This window comes from Thamnophis elegans, chromosome 2 (assembly GCF_009769535.1).
Source record: "Thamnophis elegans isolate rThaEle1 chromosome 2, rThaEle1.pri, whole genome shotgun sequence".
Taxonomy (NCBI): Eukaryota; Metazoa; Chordata; class Lepidosauria; order Squamata; family Colubridae; genus Thamnophis; species Thamnophis elegans.
The window spans coordinates 51262678-51282965 of NC_045542.1; the positions used below are offsets into that span (position 1 = coordinate 51262678).

The following is a 20288-nucleotide window of genomic DNA, read 5'->3' on the forward strand; positions in this document are numbered from 1 at the left end:
GGCATGTTGCTGGGATTCCTTGGCTCTTAAAAGTGTGTATTCTGGTGGGTATGGCTTGCCCCAGAATCAATGCCACACACAAATGTTCTCATGGCATCATCTGTGTTCACCGTCAGACAGTAGGGAATCATTAGACAAATGCACAAAACATGAGCATTAAACTTATGAGCACTTATGTGCATTCCCTTAATAAATATCTGGAAGAAAGAACTGATTGGCTCATGCAGTTATCTCAGCCTTGTGAGGTTGGCTGCAGCGGGATGGGTTCACACTGCTCTCAAATTCCTGTGGAATAGAAATGATGGTGATATTAACATGCCTGAACAATGGGTGTTTCTGGAAATAACCTTCTGCAGAGGATCACTTGCTGAATAGGCTAGGGAATATAAGAACAGTTTAGGGCTTATCAGAGGCTGGAAACTGCCAGTCTGAACTTTGTAGGAGTAAATGACTATGAACAATAGGGCTGGATCTAGAATAGATACACCTGTAGAAAGGAAAATTGTCTGATAATCACCTTAACAATATCGGAGGTAGCAGCAAAATGTTCACCTGCCATATATTTGGCATTTTATTCTGCCAGCACAGTATATGTGGATTGAAAACAAAAGAAGTAAAATAACACTAAATACCAATGGAACAAAAAGCATGAAGCATAAGAGTATTTCCTCATGCAAAAGTGTAACCATCCTTATTTCTGCAACCATTCTCGCTTCCAAAAATTTCCATTTAAAGGCTTTATTGTTTGCCTTTCTAAAGTTCTTTGGGGTTGAATCCAGTTATTCTATACAACCACAACGGCAGGCATAATTTAAACAAGTTTCATAAACTTGTGTAGAATTATGGGCTTAGAGTCTGCAAAATTTGTGGCATGGCAGGAAGTCAGCATTTGCTCATCTACCATTTGACCAATGAGGATTTGAGCAAAAATCACTATCAATAACTTCAGTCCCAAGCTACACAGTTTGCAATTCCATATAGAGGTAGCACATAAGGAGTATACATTTGCATACTTCAAAGCTGGCATTATAGCATGCCTGCGATCGGTTTTTCATACCTGTGTTTTCTTTCCCTTATCATCTTCTTCAACTTCCTCAACACCCAGGTTACTTTCTTCCAGTGCCTTTTGTAGTAATGAATTTTCTCCTTTCCATGCCTTAACTTCCTGCAATCAGAATGAACACATGCCTGAGCCACGTGCCAGAAAGTGGAATGATTATTTCCTGAAGGCAACAATCATCATTCAGATATTACCACGTGCATTTGTCATAGCTATCACTCTTTTAGTTTTCAAATAGAATCTAAGTTAAGAAACTGCTCGATAAGGTTAGTCTTCAGAACCATGAAAATTAAAGTTATTAATTGGAAAAGTATCAGAAGGCAGAAGAAAATGGACACAGCAGGGGGTGATGATAGGAAGGAAGAGGTCTAGCAAATTCTCTCGCCTAAAAACGTCACACACTTTATGATTGTAGCAATTGTATGCACACTTTTTGAGGCAATAATTTCCACTGAGCTTGGCAACGTGACTTACCACCAGACAAAAAAAGCTCAGGGGTGGATTTGATTAGGAAAAGAGAGATGCTTATACATTTTCACTTTGCCCGATTGATCTGATGATCAAATCTTAAATTTGAGCAATTCTAATATTTAATATTTTCGCCATTAGGAGAAAGAACCCATAACCCCCATTCTTGGGTTCTGGGGCTCTCACATTTCTCATACAAGATTTTGATTCATATTTATATGACGGCCTTTGGTCACCTTAACAATTTCAGAATTTCAGCAAATGAATGAGATTCCAAAGCTTTTGCCAAGTTAGGAGCATGTAGAATTCCTAGACCATTGGGGACAGAACAGCCAGGAAGAAGAAGTGAAGGTAACAGAAAGCTGCCCCATTTGAAGAGATGTGAGTTCAAGAAGAGGAAAGGTAAAGTGCCCTTTCACCACCTGGGCTCGGGGTACCTTCTCATGCTCTTGTTTGCTCAGGGTAAGCGCTATCTGTAATTGCAGATCTTCATCTGTGCTGGAGACTGGAGGAAGTGGCTGCTGATAATGAAGGAGAATTGGGTAAAAGTTTGCTCAGAGTTCTCTGCTCAATCATTTATTCTGGGTAAACAATCCACCCACCCATTCACCCCTTTACCCTTTGTGGACATATACCAAGTTGATATTGAGTTAGTCTATTTTTGTTCATTTCAGTATTGAACTAGGCAGCTTAGTTACTCTTTTAGCCTCCTCTGCACTGCTGCACTCCATAAGTGTTGGATACAACTTGATTAATGCCCATCCAAAGCTATAAGAATTGATCCAACACATCTGTTAAGTATGAGATTGGCTGAGCTGTTTTTTCATCAAGTTTGAAGTTCATCCACTGACAGCAGCGGTTCTATTATCAGGATTCTGCTTTATCAGGGTTCAGCTGAAGTTTCAGGTAGTCATCAACTTACGACCACAATTGAGCCCCAAATTTATGTTGCTAAATGAGATAATTATTAAGTGAGTTTTGTCCCATTTTATGACTCTTCTTACCACAGTTGTTAAGTGAATCATTACAGTTGTTAAGTTAGTGATACAGTTGGTAATATGAATATGGCGTCCTTATCGACTTTGCTTGGCAAAAGGTGGCAAAAGGTGATCACATGATCCTGGGAAACTGCAACCATTATAAATAATTGCCAATTGCCAAACATCCAAATTTTTTTTTTTCATAAATTTTTTTTTAATTTTAGTTTAAAACAGGTACACATCTTTCTTTACATCTGTAGAAAATGTATCAATCAATTACAGATAAGTTTTGGTACATCTCCTCCACAGTCAACCAATATAACTCATATTAACTAAAGCATTATTATATATCCATTTTCATTTAACTGTAATTATTATTTAGGAGTATTGGTAGGAGTAATAATCTTGAACAATCCCTGCCCACACCGGTGGGATAGTAAAAAAAAAAAAAAAAAAAGAAAGGACAGATAAAAAATAAAAATAAAAATAAAAAATAAAAATAATACAAAAAAAGACAAAAACGACAAGAGACAAGGCAGGAAAACAAAACACAGGTGTCTATTATGAAAAAAAGAAGAAGTATATCAACTGGTTACAACATGCTTTGGTGCTTCTCTTCCATTAGCTCATATTAATTCAAATATCTTAACTCGAATATTTACCATATCAACATCATTATACCACCAGTTTTAATTACCTATGGTTATTTAAACATCCTTCATCCTTAGCTACGCATTACATAATTAATCCATAACACATGCTGACAATTCATTTACTTATTTGTAAAATCCTCTATTATCATCAAATCCTCATATCCTATTTTAGCTGGACATCCATAATATTTAATTATATCATATATCATAACATTTTCCCAGTGTTGATTAACATTTGATTGTATGTATTTTATTTAGTTTTTTAATAGTAATAATTATTGTAGTTAATACTCTTTATGTATAATCTTCCAATTGTTAGTTGTCATATCAACTCCACATTGTATACATTACTATCAATATCAATTATTATTCAACTATATCTGTTACAAGAAAAGGCGATTAGGTTTAACTAGTTTTCAATTGTATTCTTCAATCTATCAGCCAGTTCCAAATTATATATATTACTATCCATATCAGTCATTATTCAGCTATATCTATTACACATTAAGGTAATCAGATTTAGCTAGATTTTAAATTACGTTCTTCCATCTATCAGCCAGTGTCTCTCCAATAGCAAGATCTTCTCCAGCCAATTGCCACGCGTTGGATAAATTTACCAAATGTTTTCATAAGCAAATCCAGACAAAGATATTTTGGCACCTTTGGACTCTGAATGTCAGTGATGAAATAATAATGTTGTCCTGGGCTTGTAAAATTTTCCAAATTAACTTTAATTCTCAAAGGTGGATTTTCCATTCCTCCTGCACTCTGTCTTTTTAAATGAGTCTTCTTTATAGCTCCCCCCCTCCTTTCTTCCTCTGAGATAGACCAGACACCATTTCTCACATTTTCCGTTTGTATTTCAGGAGCATTTAAACATTCAACGATCTCAGTTTTTACTTCATATTTTAAAATCAGATGATCCAATTTTCTTTCCAGCCTTTGATAAGAATCAAAGAGTCCTCTGCATGCGGAAAAAAGAATCTGAAATGAAATCTTAGAGGTATTTTGGGACGCCATGATGTGTCGCAGTTAAAAATTGCAAGCTCTTTTTTTTTTCCACAGACTTCTTAGTCTCTTACAGGCTGTGCAATCTTATCTGATCGTAAACAAAGCCAAGTAATAAAGTAATAAAAGTGTCGAATCGTGACGGGCTAATTAGTAGAAAATAAATTTTACGATCCACTTAGGGAGATTCAGAGGGGGGAGGATGTCGAGGAGTTTCTTGAAGCATTTAAGAAGTAAAGTAACCACCAGCCATAAATCCATTAAAAAAGCCAATTCGCCGCTAAGTTTTCCTGTTCTTTGGTTTCAGTTATCTTAAGTTTTTAACGCGAACAGTCTCTCTTGGATAATAAAATCAGCTAACCAGATGACATCACTTCTACCATTCTTAGGGGCAACCTGCAGTTTCAGTTAGCACGCAGCTAATCCAAAAAGGAATTGGCACGAGGAGTTAATACCCCCCCCCAGAGACTTGCGGGTGTCTCTGAGGTCCTGGGTCTCTCCTCACCTTCACTGTCGTCTACGGGACAGCTAGAGTTCAAAGAACCCGTCCAAAAATCCTTCGGTATAGAGGAATTTCAGGAGTAGCCTGAAACTCCATCTTCTCACTGCTAAGCCCTGCCTTCTTCCGCCAAACATCCAAATTTTGATCACCCGACCATGGGGATGCTGTAATAGTCGTAAGTGTGAAAAACAGTCACTTTTTTCAATGCCAATGTAACTTTGAAAGTAAACTAAGGGAACTGCTGTAAGTTGAGAACAATCTGTGTAATTCCTTTCATTAAAAAGCATTGATCCTTCATCTAGATATGGAATAAACAAGAGCTAAAGTAATCAGCCTAGTACAGTAGAACCTCTGGTCACAAATGCTTCTGACCACAATCAAATATGGTTCTGACCAAAAAAGTCATACTTTTTTTTCCCCACAGCCAATTTCCCCTTCCGCATCATTTTTTTGTAAGTGCCAAATTTCCAAAATTACATTCGGCTCATGACCAAATGTGTTTGCAACCAAAGTTATGAAACGAATTATGATCGTAACCAGAGGTTCTACTGTACTGGCAACTCAGCCCAAATCTTCGTATAATCTTCCACAACCGTTTTTTTTTTGTCTGAAATTTTTTTCATGTAAAAGACTAGGAGTATCAGACTTCACACCAACTACAGCAATAAATGTTGCCCCTCCAGGAATTCAATCACTTTTAGTGACTAGCTGTCTATAGAAGCTTCAAAGATTTGATATGGCTACTTACTTTAAGTTGCTTTATTGCAGAATAATTGTAACAGATAACACATTTATCTATCATAGAATACAAGAATCATATGATAGATATAGAAACAGACACTTTATTGCTTTAGTTTCTAGGCCTTTTCATCCGGTCCTTTTAAGTCAATTGACTTCTGATCAATTATTTTCCTGGCTTGAGTACTGGAGTCACTTATGCCAAAAGAATCAGAAGGCTCACAGAGAACTCTAGATAACCCACTTCTTCCAAAAGTGCTTGCAATGCTGTCCATGTTATTGCAAATATGCCTGTGCTGCTTTTCAATTCAAAATTCCCAGAAATTTAGAATCAGAAAAAACAGAGATAGTTCACAAAGAGTCTTCTAGTGGAAAAAATAATAAGGCCTTCCATGAGACAGCAAGTGTATATTCTGCTGCAGTTGAAATACTAAGTCTCCAGCCAAGCAGGTTGACCAGCCTCCCATGATCTGACAACAGCCAAGAAGGACAAGGATTGAGGGAACAACTTTTATTTCTGCTCCAGAATTTTCTCAGATGCTTTGTCTTCTGAGGAAATTTGGGTCAATATATTCTGAGGCATTTGGGTCAATATTAAGGGGGGGGGGGATGACATTGCCATAGGTCTATACTACAGGCCACCCAACAAAGCAGAGGAAGTAGATGAACTTTTTGCTAGTCAGCTAACTAAGGTATGTAGGAAGCACACCACAATAGTAATGGGAGATTTTAACTACCCTGAAATCAACTGGGAAACAAAATCTGCACCAAGTGGAAGATCCAACAGGTACCTAACAAACGTAGCAGACAACTTTTTTCCCCAAAAGGTAGAGAAGGGAACAAGGGGATCAACCATATTGGACTTAATTCTCACTAACAGAGAGGAAATTATAGAAGGTGTTGAAGCTACAGGAACCTTGGGGGCAAGCGATCATGTAATGCTGGAATTCAACATTATGCAAACGCAAATAGTAGAACAAAGAAACTAGAATATTGGACTTTAAGAGAGCTAATTTCAATAAACTTACAGAGAGCTTGGGAAGAATTCCATGGATGAGAATCCTCAAGGGGAAAACAACTCAAGAAGCTTGGGAAAATTTGAAAAACAAGATTATAAAAGCCCAGTCTAGCACAATACCCTATTGTGGGTTAGACAGCATCACCACCAGATGGATTCGTAACTGGCTGATCAACCGCACTCAGTGTAGTCCTCAATGGAACTGCATCTACATAGAGGGAAATATGCAGTGGAGTACCCCAAGGCTCTGTTTTAGGCCCAGTACTCTTCAACATCTTCATCAAAGATTTGGATGGGGGGTTGATAAATGGGGAGCTCATCAAATTTGCAGATGACACCAAGATGGCAGGAATAGCCAACACTCTAGAAGATGGGCTTAAGATACAGAAGGATCTTGACAAACTCGAACATTGGGCATTATCTAACAAAATGAAATTCAATGGTGAAAAAAGTAAGGTCCTACATTTAGGCAAGAAAAACAAAATGCACAGGTACAGTATATAGGTGGTATTTTGCTCAATAGTAGTAACTGTGAGAGGGATCTTGGAATCCTAGTGGACAACCATTTAAATATGAGCCAGCAGTGAGCTACAGCTGCCAAAAAAGCCAACACAGTTCTAGGCTGCATAAACAGAGGGATAGAATCAAGATCAAGTGGAGTGTTAATACCACTTTATAATGCTTTGGTAAGGCCACACTTGGAATATTGCATTCAGTTTTTGTCACCACAATGTAAAAAAGATGTGGAGACTCTAGAAAGAGTGCAGAGAAGAGCAACAAAGATGATTAGGGGACTGGAGACTAAAACATACGAAGGACGGTTGCAGGAACTGGGTATGTCTAGTTTAATGAAAAGAAGGACTAGGGGAGATATGATAGCAATGTTCCAATATCTCAGGGGTTGCCACAAAGAAGAGGGAGTCAAACTATTTTCCAAAGCACCTGAGGTCAGAACAAGAAGCAATGCGTGGAAACTAAATAAAGGAGAGAAGCAACTTAGAACTGAGGAAAAATTTCCTGACAGTTAAAATAATAAATCAGTGGAACAGCTTGCCTCCAGAAGTTGTGAATGCCACAACACTGGAAGTCTTTAAGAAGATGTTGGATAGCCATTTGTCTGAAATGGTGTAGGGTTTCCTGCCTAGGCCAAGGGGTTGGACTAAAAGACCTCCAAAGTCCCTTCCAACTCCACTATTGTATTGTATTGTCTGAAATCAACAAAAGCTAATTCAAGCAACCTTGCATAGCAGTATTTGGACAGTCAACCAGTCTGAACACCAGGTGGCAGCTAAACCAGATTTAGGCAATCTACAGGGCATCCAGTCATAAAAATGTGAGCAACTAAATATTTTGAAAAGAAGTCACCGGGGTTCATAGACAAAAGTTTGCATGGGTGATATCCCCATAGGATACAGAGACATCTGTATATTCTCCATAAAGTCAAAAAACTTTCTTGTCTCATTAGGCCAGTGTTACAAACTTCATATGAAGAAATATCCCATATTAAAATCTATAAACATGAAATAAAAAAGAAAAACATTATAAGGTAAGTGCTGTGGCATTATTGTACTTACTGTCTTTCTATATATTTGTGGTAAGTGTAACTTTGGTGAATAGACAACACTCCAGAAGATAGGCTTAAGATACACAAGGATCTTGACAGACTTGAACATTGGACACTTTCTAACAAAATGAAATTTAATGGTGAAAAAGTAAGGTTCTACATTTAGGCAAGAAAAAATAAATGTATAGGTATAGGACAGGTGGTACCTAGCTCAATTGTAGTAACTGTGAGAGGGATCTTGGAGTCCTAGTGGACAATCACTTAAATATGAGCCAGCAGTGAGCTACAGCTGCCAAAAAATCCAACACAGTTCTAGGCTGCATTAACAGAAGGATAGAATCAAGATCAAGTGAAGTGTTAATATCACTTTATAATGCCTTGGTAAGGCCACACTTGGAATATTGCATCCAGTTTTGGTCACCACGATGTAAAAAAGAACTTGAAATTCTGGAAAGAATGCAGAGAAGAGGCACAAAGATGATTAGGGTACTGGAGGCTAACACATATGAAGAATGGTTATAGGAATTGGGTATGCCTAGTTTAATGAAAAGAAGGACTAGGGGAGACATGATAGCAGTGTTCCAATATCTCAGGGCTGCCACAAAGAAGAGGGAGTCAAACTATTCTTCAGAGCACCTGAGGCAGAACAAGAAGCAATGAATGGAAACTAATTAAGGAGAGAAGCAACCTAGAAGAAATTTCCTGACAGTTAAAACAAGTACTTGTGAATGCTCCAATACTGTAGATTTTAAAGAAGAGATTGGATAACCATTTGTCTGCAATGGTATAAGGTTTCTTGCCTGAGCCCCTGTTGGACGAGATGACCTCCAAGGTCCCTTCCAGCTCCTGTTCTGTTCTGGGGTAGGAGAGAGACAGAGGTGGGTTGCTGCCAGTTCAGCCTGGTTCGGCCGAACTGGTAGTGGCCCGGAGCAGCTGAGACTGAACCACCCGCGCTCTATACCTGTTTTTTATGGCAAAAGGCAAATTGTGCGCGTGTGCACGGAGTGCAGCATGTGTGCAAGCCCCGACAATCAGCTGGTTGTTGCAGGCGCGGTAGATTGCACACATGCATGTAGCGCAAGTCAGGCGCGCGTGTGAACGGATCAGCGAACCAGTAGTGACGATAAGTGCAACCCACCACTGGAGAGGGAGTTGCTGCATCTTGGAGCAATGTGGCTTGCTTGCTAAGCTAATGTAACCTGAGAGCTTTCTTTGCTGGCTGCTGTGACCTCTCACTGTCCTTTCTCAGACTGAAGTTCATCAAATGTTGTTCTAAAGCTCAGTTGCCCATAACAAAGCCAAAAAGCAAGCAAACAGACTTTGGCACTAGTAGGCACAATCTGCTTTAACCTTAACTTCAGACAAGGCATCGTCATGCTGTTGCCATAAAAGAACAAGCACAGATTGTCCCCATTCATTCCAAAGAAACAGTATTGTCACACACCACCATTAACCTTATTTTCTGAAGAATTATTGCTAATTGCTTGCATTGGTGTAAATGTTTAATTCACAAAAGGCTGCCCAATTCTTGCATCCTGCTAAAGAAAAAATATTTGGCTTTGGCTTAGCATGACGTTTGAATCAGCCTTTCTACTTCAGAAACTATTATTTATGACTTAGCATTGGGTACCTGATATAACAAACAATTTTAAACCAAGATTTAGTGAACTAAGTTAAGATTTTTGTCCCAGTGTAGCTTTATTCTTTCTCAGGCAATTAGCTGAAGGCAACACAAAGTTAGTCCACGCAAAACATATTTCAGCTGCATTAAAAGGTAAAGTTGGCACACAAATAGGAATATTTATCCAAGGGCTACATATTTGGTACTTTTATGTCTTTGACAGTTACAAGCTAAAATCACCATCTCTGTTTTCAACACAGTAATGAGATTCATCAGTCTGGCTTCCCACTACTGCACAAATCATTCCTGTCTCCAGTGGTGGGTTCCTACCGGTTCCGCCCGGTTCGGCCAAACTGGTAGTAGCTTGGCGGCTGGGTCGCTGGAACCAGCAGCGACCCAGGCCTGCCACGCCCCCGAACTGGTTCTCCTGGTGATGCCTATCTTGTTTTTTGCTTCTGTGCATGCGCAGAGCAATTTTAGTTGTACTGCGCATGCGCGTGGCACAACCCTGAGCGAACCGGCAGTAGTTTCTGCTGGAACCCACCCCTCCCTGTCTCCTTTTTCCTCTATTACAGCGGGGGATCAAACTCGTATTGTCACGTGACGTATCACAATTTTTTACCCTTCACTAAACTAGGCATTGGCGTGGCCAGCACATGATGTATCCGGCCCACAGGCTGCAAGTTTGACAGCCCTGTTCTATTATGTTGCCTGCTAGCCTCATTGAGATGTAGCTCTCTGTGTCTTCTGGCAGAGGCTATAAAAAAGCTATTTATATAAAATCATGCTGTTAATTGATGGCCAAAGTGGAATATGTGACCAATATACAGCCTAATGCCAGCCACTCCATCAACTGATCCTCAGAAAGGACACAATGCTATCATGTGTTGCTGAAGACCACTAGAATTTGTCATTGCCAGACTACCCAACAGCAGGAAAGTCATTAAAATCTTACTTATGGAACTCTGCCTTATTAGAAATTTTTTATTCTGGCTTAGGCCACGTGTCCCTCTATTGCCCCTACTCAATAGCAGCCACTGCCTAGAGTTTTAGGGTGGAACTTTCTAGCTTTTCTGAGCATTGAACTGGGATCTGCTGGGTGACTTTAGGCCAATCACTCTGTTTCAGCCCAATCCACCTTACAGGGTTGTTGTTGTGGGGAAAATAGGAAGAGGAGGGGGGGATCGTGTATGTTTCTTACCCTGAGTTACTTATAAAGTAATAAAAGCAGGAAAAGAAGTGAGGGAGGGAGGCAGGGAAGGAAGGAAGGAAGGAAGGAAGGAAGGAAGGAAGGAAGGAAGGACCTGCTGAACTAAAATTTATTTACTATTATTAAGGCAAATACCAGTAGAAAGAGCCCACTGACTTCAAATGTGAGTTTCTTCCCCACATCAGATATTCCCGTTTTCCAATTATCTGCTTTCTTCAGTTGTGTCAAATAATATCAGAATCCTCCCTATTAAATATCCCTAGAAGAATCTGTTCCATAATGTATTATTTAATTGTTGACAATGTTCCTAGGAACTTGATGAACTTGAACATTGTAATTCTATACAGCGCACAATTGTTTTCTTTCTTCTTTACAACCTTAATGTATTTTTCTTTTAGTTGTGGGAAAAGAGCAGAGTTGCTTCTTTTTTTAAAAAAAAAAAGGGGGTGGACAAACATGGATTCCCCTTTTACTATTCAACACCTAAAATAGCAAGACTGGCGGGCTGAAATGGCTGTTGCATCTGTAACCGTGGTGGGTTTTTACCAGTTCGGACCAGTTCAGCCAAACCGGTAGTGGTATGGCAGCCTGGATCACTGGACCCGGCAGCAACCCAGGCCTGCCATGCCCCCGAACCAGTTCCCTGGTCTCTTCTGCCATTGATGGATTGTTCTGTGCATATGCAGAACAGTTTTCAGTCAACTGCACATGTGCAGCAATGCGCAGCACGCACGCACAAAGCACCCTCTCAGTGAACTAGTAGTAAACCAGTTAGGAACCCACCACTGATCTGTATTAAATCATTTTTTTTCAGTACAGAGTAAATGAAGATGAAAATATCTAAAACCTGAGTTGGGATGAGAAGCTAAGTGAGATTGTGCATAACATTTCCTCGGTTACAGCAATTGACTCATTGATAAGGTTGGTATTTATTTGAGGTTCTATTTTTTCATTATAAGTTCTTGAATGCAGCACAAATTCTGACAAGGCTTAAAGATATTCATTTCAAATTTTGTACACTATTTAGGCAGAGACAGCAAAAACTAATCATCTACATAGTTCTTTAGAAATGAAGTTTGGTTCTATTTTGTTGCTAGTCACTCTGCTATATATACATTTTTTTCTGTCTCTTTTCTTTTTGAGATTAGAACACTTTATTAAGTGCTGAAATTTAGATCAAGTTTGGGCAACTTTGAGAATTATGAAAAATATATCAGAGGATGGGAAGTTTTTAATAGAATACAAATCAGATATAACATTATTGTTAGGAAGGAAATGAAACTATAAATTTGAATGAATAAATGAATAGAATAGAATAAATTTACAGAACAATCACTCCAATATAATGGTCACTGTGTTGGCAGCCAATGTCCAATGTGACTGCTTTGGATTTTGCTTAGCACATGTAAATTGACCCACTATAGTTTGTAAATCAGAGGTTACGGCTTAGTATAGTGTGTAAAGCAGATCACAATTACTTGTTCCACAAACTGCCACTAAAACCAATGTGTGAACTCAGCCACAGAGAATGCCTCTAGAATTTTCTTGTCCCTTTTTTCCTCTCCCAAGCTAACATAACTCAGTCAAGAGTGGTTTGCTCAAAGATTTATGATGTGTCTTCAGACATCTATGTAGCTGAACAATATCAGCAGCTACTGTATTTAGTAGAAATTATGTAAACTTAAAATGCTATTAAATAAGGAATGATCCTTTGGATAAATCTACCTATCAGATCTATAAACATAGCAATTTCAAATAATAGCTTATGTACTTACTTTGCTGTGAAGAAATCTAAGTTTAAAGCTAATGGTAGAGCATGTCCTGAGCCGTACAGGAAACTATACATTTTGGGCCCAGCTTAAGGTGACCAGATTTTCAGATTGGTAAAGAGGGACACCTTTGACCGGGGGGGGGGGGGGGGGCTTGATTAAAAAATGTATACGGATTGTAATATTTTTTTATTTCAACATAACTACAATTTACAAATATAAATTGTAACTGTTGCCAAACATTAAAATTTTGATCACGTGATCATGAGGATGCTGCAACGGTCGCTAACTGTGAAAATGGTCGCTAAGTGTGAAAAATGGTCATCAGTCACTTTTTTCAATGCCATTGTAACTTTGGTCACTATACCACCTTTCTTGCCACAGTTCTTAAGTGAATAACTGCAGCTGGTATTTTGTATTTTCGATAGTATCTTTTTTTAAATAGTCTAAGACAATTTTAAAAAAGAATCCACACAGAATAAATTGAAGTAAAACATTTCAAACTATTCCACACAGAATAAATTTAAGTAAAACTATTTTTAAAAATTCTATGGACAATATATTTCAAAGTATTGTGCATAGAATTTTTAAAAATGGTTTCACTTCAATTTATTTTGGATAGAATCTTTTTTAAATAGTTTAAGACAATTTAAAAAAAGAATCCACACAAAATAAAACTATTTTAAAAAATCCTATGCACAATAAGTAAAATATTATTTTAAAATACATTAAAAAAATAAAAGAAAAAAAACCCAGCTCACTTACCAGCAGGCAGGCACTCCAAGTCAATCCAGAATGATGTAGATGTTAATACAAAGAACTGAGCAAATTAAAATGGTGAAATAGTCCCAGGGAAATATTTTTCAAAGAAAAATGAGGAGCCACCATTTTTTCCCACACGAGCCGACCTCCAAACTCTGTGCCCCTCCCCTCCAGGAAATCCAGGAAGGAACAGTCGCTACTACTCTAGGCAAAGTATTTCCTGGAGCTCTATGGTACTGGGTCATTTTTTCTTATAAAAGGAGGTAAAAGGGCGGGGGGAGGTCTATTTTTTTTTTCTTTAATGTTTTAACATCTTTAATGAAAGTACTGAGACAGAGAGAGAGGTAGTTAGACAGAGTGTCTTTTGTCTTGCCCCAGTTAGGATTTCTTAAGCAAATCCACTGGGCTTTCAACATGAAGCCAGAAAATCGGGACTTTTTAAAAACGCCCCAGGACATGGGACAAATTGTTATAAATCGTGACTGTCCCGCCAAAATTTGGACGTCTGGTCACCTTAGCCCAGCTGCCACTTGTAAAACCAGACCATCAAAACATCCTGCCTTGTTTTGGTCTTTATTGCAAGCTCCTTCATCATTTAAGTGAGCTACTTTAGCCTTAAATAATTCGACCCAATAAGCAACAGAAACATGACAAACCTCAGGCTACTTACTTCATGTCCTAATAAAAGTAAGTTCTCTAAGTATATAAACTGTCTGTTCTTCTGGAGTCACTCTAAAATATTGTAATAATGCAAATATTTAATTCTGATTAGTTTAAAAATAAGCACTTGGCACTTTTTGGAGAGCTCTTATTATTTTTGAGGTGCAGGAGGCGGCGAGCATAGTCACCTCATGGCTGCTGCTGTGTTGCAATGTTTTTTGAGGAGGGCTTATTTTCGGAGCAGGACTTATTTTAGCAATATGCTCAAAAGCCCGATTGGGCTTATTATCCGGGGAGGTCTTATTTTCAGGGAAACAAGGTATGTAGCATGTCTGAGATGCCCTCAGCTTGCTACACAAGTTGTTGTGTAGCAAAATAGAGGACTATAAACAGTACTAGGCACCTCTGACCTGCTTTCCAGGCATAATAATTAAAAATAATGAAAGGATATGACAACATCCCCATGATTATGCTAGGGCTCAATAAACCTCCTGATGGCTTACTTATTTTGATGCACAGCTGAAGAACAGGTTTATGTGTCTTTAGTTCTTGTCACCACCATAACTCTTTCTATGCTTTAGTCAGTCTTTGAATCTCTTTGCTTCTGGATTTCTATAACCACAGAGATGCCTCCTCCTAACAGGAAAAAAAGTCATGCTCTCCAAATAGTTTTCTTGTTTTAAGTCTGTCAATGAAAACATCCTCCTTCAGAAGACTGATTTAAAACAAGAACATTGCTTGATGGATCTGGATAAGGATAATGTCCCCTAGATGTTAGTAGAAGGAATCAAAATCCAACCTTAATTATATAAAAAATATTCCGTACATATACAATCTCGATATTGCAGTAATTAAAGTTAAGAGTTTGTAATTATATGTATCGTGGCCTATTTAAATACATAGGAAGGCTCTTCTTTAGATTCCTTGCTCCTGGACATCATAGCAAGTAAAGGATTTCTCAAAGCCCAAAGCCCAAGCTGCAAGGATAATATCCATTTCAAATATTCTACCAATAGTTCTCTTTCCTGTGATGACTGGTGATGAAGGGAGGAGTTCCTGGAATTAACCTTCTAATCTGTGCTGACTGGAACTCCACTTCTATCTTAAAAATAAGATAGGGACTGCCCCCACCCAAAGGAAAATACATATATGCTGTAATTACGGCAATTTGCCCTGGAATGGGAAGAAGCCTTAGGAAATTGATGATTGCATGGTTGAGAGATGCCAATTGCACATTTGATTTCTTCATGCATATGCCTGCCTTGGCCTTATACAAAATGGCCAGTTTCTCTCAGCAAAGCATTATCAATCTGCATACAGCAAAGTAAAACAGTTTCAGGCAGTAACATATAAGAGGCCAGAAAAAGAAGATGTCACTGTGAGAGTTTTTTAAATGTTGCTCGTTACACTGGATGTACAATGCCATATTAGAAAGCTGCTTCAGCAAAATGTCAGCCTTAAATCCTGCATTTCTCTTTTTGCTCAAGAATGACCAAAGTCTCCCCACTTTCTAGGAGGTCCCTGCCAGATGTAGCCAGCAGGATAGGATGTTATCATGTCATCTGGCTAAAGTTTGAAGATTTATGAAGGCTTGACATCTGTTCTTGACAGAAGCTTACACTCTGAAAGAAAGAAATAATATGACAGTGCTGTCTATTTAAGGGATTATTCCAGGCTGCTGAGCTTGGAAAGAGCCAACAGAACTTGTCTAATGAGCCAAATAGATTGCTCCTCCTACATTTGGGGACCACAAGTGACAAATTGCAATGTTCCCATCTTTGACCTAGAATGCAGCATAACTGGACTGAGGAATTATTTTCAGATAGTTTGCATTTGCAATTATAAATGGGTCATCATGCTAAAACATGCAAGGGGATTCTGCCTATATGGTTCACTCTTCTAATCAATGTAGTGAAATGATTTCCAAGACCTCTTTTATCCAAGACATTTTGGAAGAGTTTTCACTGCAATTATGTCCTGAATGATTCTTCACTACCAATTTACCACATTTTGGATTTTTTTATTTTTAAAAAAAGCATTTTCCTCCTTATCCTACTCAACTTTTGGGAAGCTGCTTGTGAAGCATCTGACTCTATTTTCTTCGGTGTAGCTAATGCACAATTGAGAAGAATTCCTATAAGAGTTATAAGACTCTGTTGTAGGACCAAACTTTCCTATGAACAAAGTTTAAGAACATAGACATGATTTGAACTTTAAAACTCTTTAAAAGTTTGAAACATGTCTAGATTCTTAAGAATTTTTCCCTCACAAATTTAAACGTTCTTTGTTAACTTTTTAATAAGCTTCAACCAGTTTTGATTTTGCCAGTAATTTTTCCTAGTTCATTTGTCCATGAAAACTGTCTTCTAAGTGGTTACAAGCTAACTATATTATAATTCTTATATTTATAGACTGCTAACTTCTAGGGACTTCCAAAGGTTTAGAGATAAGATACATAAGAAATAAAATACATACAAAACTATAGTGCACAAATTAATAAAAATATGGAATAAAATAAAATAAACCAAAACCAACTATAAACGAAGCAAGTTGGAGTAAGGCCTAAAATGGTATCTAGAAGACCTATGTTTTGAATATAACAGGATAGGAGCCAGATGAATGTTTAATATAAGGTGACCAGATTTTCAGATTGGTAAAGAGGGACACCTTTGACCCGGGGGTGGGGGGGCTTGATTAAAAATTTTATACGGAGCAACAAAATTTTTTCATACAACGCAAAAATAGTATTGTAATATTTTTTTTATTTCAGCATAACTACAATTTACAAATATAAATTGTAACTGTTGCCAAACATCAAAATTTTGATCGTGTGACCATGAGGATGCTGCAACGGTCGCTAACTGTGAAAATGGTCGCTAAGTGTGAAAAATGGTCATCAGTCACTTTTTTCAATGCCATTGTAACTTTGGTCACTATACCACCTTTCTTGCCACAGTTCTTAAGTGAATAACTGCAGCTGGTATTTTGTATTTTCGATAGAATCTTTTTAAAAATAGTCTAAGACAATTTAAAAAAAGAATCCACACAGAATAAATTGAAGTAAAACATTTCAAACTATTCCACACAGAATAAATTTAAGTAAAACTATTTTTAAAAATTCTATGGACAATATATTTCAAAGTATTGTGCATAGAATTTTTAAAAATGGTTTCACTTCAATTTATTTTGGATAGAATCCTTTTTTTAAATTGTCTTAGACAAATTTAAAAAAAGATTCTATCCAAAATACAAAATACCAGCTGCAGTTATTCACTTAAGAACTGTGGCAAGAAAGGTGATATAATGGGCTTAGTGACCAAAGTTACAATGGCATTGAAAAAAGTGACTTATGACCATTTTTCACACTTAGCGATCATTTTCACACTTAGCGACCGTTGCAGCATCCTCATGGTTACACGATCAAAATTTTGATGTTTGGCAACAGTTACAATTTATATTTGTAAATTGTAGTCATGTTGAAATAAAAAAAAATATTACAATACTTTTTTTGCGTTGTATGAAAATTTTTGTTGCTCCGTATGAAAATTTTAATCAAGCCCCCACCCCCAGCCAAAGGTGTCCCTCTTTACTGAAAATCTGGTCACCTTGCTTTTTAGGATGCTGTCTAGATTTGCCAGAGCTTTCCTCCCCAGGAGCAAGCGTCTTTTAATTCCTTGGAATTAGGTATGTCTAGTTTAATGAAAAGAAGGACCGAGGTATTGTATTGTGGTTGCTGCAATTAATATACTTAATAACTCCATTTTTATTCTTTATTTTTTAATAATAATTTTCATAACAGTTGCTCCTGTTTTTGTAATTACTGTTTTATATTATTATTTTAGTGGATTGTTGTCACCCCTGAGAGTCATTTCTATTGAGATGTACACATTTAAACAATAAATGTATTTATTTTCATATTTAAGGAAAGGCATCATCTATAAACTAAGCAAAGGTGTAGCTTCCAAGATGTGCCCTTGGGGTCTTGAAGTTGGTGGGAATCTACTCAGAGATTAATTGAGGAAAGCTTAATAACAGGGAGTTCTTAACTTAAATCCACACAGAATAAAACTATTTTAATAAATCCTATGCCCAATAAATAAAATATTATTTTAAAATACATTAAAAAATGAAAGAAAAAAACCCACTTACCAGTAGGCAGACACTCCAAGTCAATCCAGAATGATGTAGATGTTAATACAAAGAACGGAGCAAATTAAAATGGTTAAATAGTCCCAGGGAAATAGTTTTCAAAGAAAAAAGAAGAGCACCATTTTTCCCACACGAGCAGACCTCCAAACTCCATGCCCCTCCTCCCCTCCAGAAAATCCAGGAAGTAACAGTTGCTTCCCTCTCCAGCCAGGTGTTTCCTGCAGCTCTATGGTAATGGTTCGTTTTTTTTCTTATAAAAGTGAGTAAGGGCGGAGGGGGGTCCGTTTTCTTGCTTTAAAGTTTTAATATTTTAAATGAAAGTACTGAGACAGAGAGAGAGGTTAGTTAGACAGGGTGTCTTTTGTCTTGCCCCGGTTAGGATTTCTTGCCCCGGTTAGGATTTCTTAAGCAAATCCACTGGGCTTTCAACATGAAGCCAGAAAAAAATCAGGACTTTTTTAAAACGCGGAGGGACACGGGAAAAATTGTTATAAAGCGTGATTGTCACGCTGAAATCGGGTCGTCTGGTCACCTTAGTTTAATACAAGGTCCTTCTCCAAAATATTGCTGCAACTAATAAGCCGCTATAGTGAGACTCTCCTCCCCTTTACCTTCCTAAAATGGGACACCACTAATAGTTTCTCCCAGATAGATTGACCATGCAAATTCCAATAGGAGAATGTGACATTGCAGATAATTAGGCACAAAACTTTGCAAGACTTTATAGGTTAATACCATAACTTTACATTGCATCTATGGCCCCACAGTAGTCAATAGTTGGCAATTATTTCAGCATTGCTCTGTTCTGGAGAATGTTCATCACACAAATTGTGCTCTAAACCAACTGCAGCTTCCATGTGACCTTGAAAAGTTTGCTTCACATATAGCACATTGCAATAGCCTAAGAGGGTGCTAATGAAGGCAAGCGTTGCTGTAGCAAGATCCTCCTACTCAGGTAGGGTTGCAACTGGGTATTAATGTTGCTGGGGAAAAAAACCTCCATCTGCTGCTGAAGCAGAAGCAGTCAGTCTAGAAGAACCACACATCATGGGCTTGCTTCTTCTGGAGTAAGGACACCGCCGCCTTAAGAGCGGGGGAAAAGACCCCCTCCCGGAGGGAGGCGGTAACAACCGCCTGGATCCAGCCCCGTGTCACCTCCCTGCTGTTAACAACCAGCCAGGAGGGGCACGGGTCCAGTACACATGTGGAGGCACTTACAGCTCTCATGGCCTTGTCCACGTCCTCAGGGGCAACAGCCTGAAACTCAACCCAGCGATGGCCTACCAGATTATCCCTTAGTGCCTCGGCTGGTTCTGCAGAGTTGGAGTCCAAGTCCGTCCGAAACCGAGCAACTTTGCCCGCGAGAAACTGGACGTAATCCTCAGCCTGGCCCTGCAAAGGATCTTCCGTATCCCTCCTATTTAGGAGGGAGCGGGTTATCCTGAACAGGGCGGCTGGGCGAGACTCAGCGGAAGCAATCAGAGTGGCAATGTAAGTTCTTTTAGATGTCCTGATTGCCCGGATGTATTCTCTGATGCAAGATGTTAAAAGTGCTCGGTTCGATTCGGATTTATTGGATTTCCATTGGTGCTCTAGGCGTCTCTTCCAGCACTTCCTCTCCCGGAGTTCCTCAGTAAACCAAGGAGCCCTCCTGGATCCACTGCCTCGGAGCGGCCATAGAGGCACAATCCGGTTAAGAGACTCCGTCGCTGCTGAGTTCCAAGCAGCAACCAGAGTCTCCGCCGGACTGTGGGCGAGGGTATCAGGAATAACCCCAAGCTCCGTCTGGAACCTCAAGGGGTCCATAAGTCGCCTGGGTCGGAACCACCTGGTCGGTTCCTCCTCCCTACAGTGGGGGTGTGGTCTCCGAAAGTCAAGCCTCAGTAGGTAGTGGTCTGACCACGACAGGGGTACGATCTCACTACCCCTCAGACCAAGATCACAAGTCCACTGCTCCGAGAGAAATACAAGGTCGAGCATGTGACCCGCCGAGTGGGTTGGGCCCCGAATTACTTGGGTCAAGCCCATGGCTGTCATGGAAGCCATGAACTCCTGAGCTCCATCAGAGTGTTCACCGAGCGAAGGCAAATTGAAATCCCCCAGGACCATAAGCCTGGGGAACTCAA

General features: G+C 38.8%; 1 protein-coding gene across 4 annotated transcripts in view; it reads right to left on the reverse strand.

The window, feature by feature from the left end:
* Positions 1-20288, reverse strand: part of EPN3 (epsin 3) — a 54653-nt gene that overhangs the window by 8362 nt on the left and 26003 nt on the right. For 3 of the 4 annotated variants that reach the window (XM_032210970.1, XM_032210973.1, XM_032210969.1), the window contains exons 4-5: positions 1966-2049; positions 1058-1165 (exon numbers count right to left, since the gene is read on the reverse strand). In XM_032210970.1, the coding sequence (XP_032066861.1) occupies positions 1058-1165; positions 1966-2049 (192 nt within the window). The remainder of the gene's footprint in view (positions 1-1057; positions 1166-1965; positions 2050-20288) is intronic. The other variant, XM_032210971.1, reaches the window with a different exon arrangement.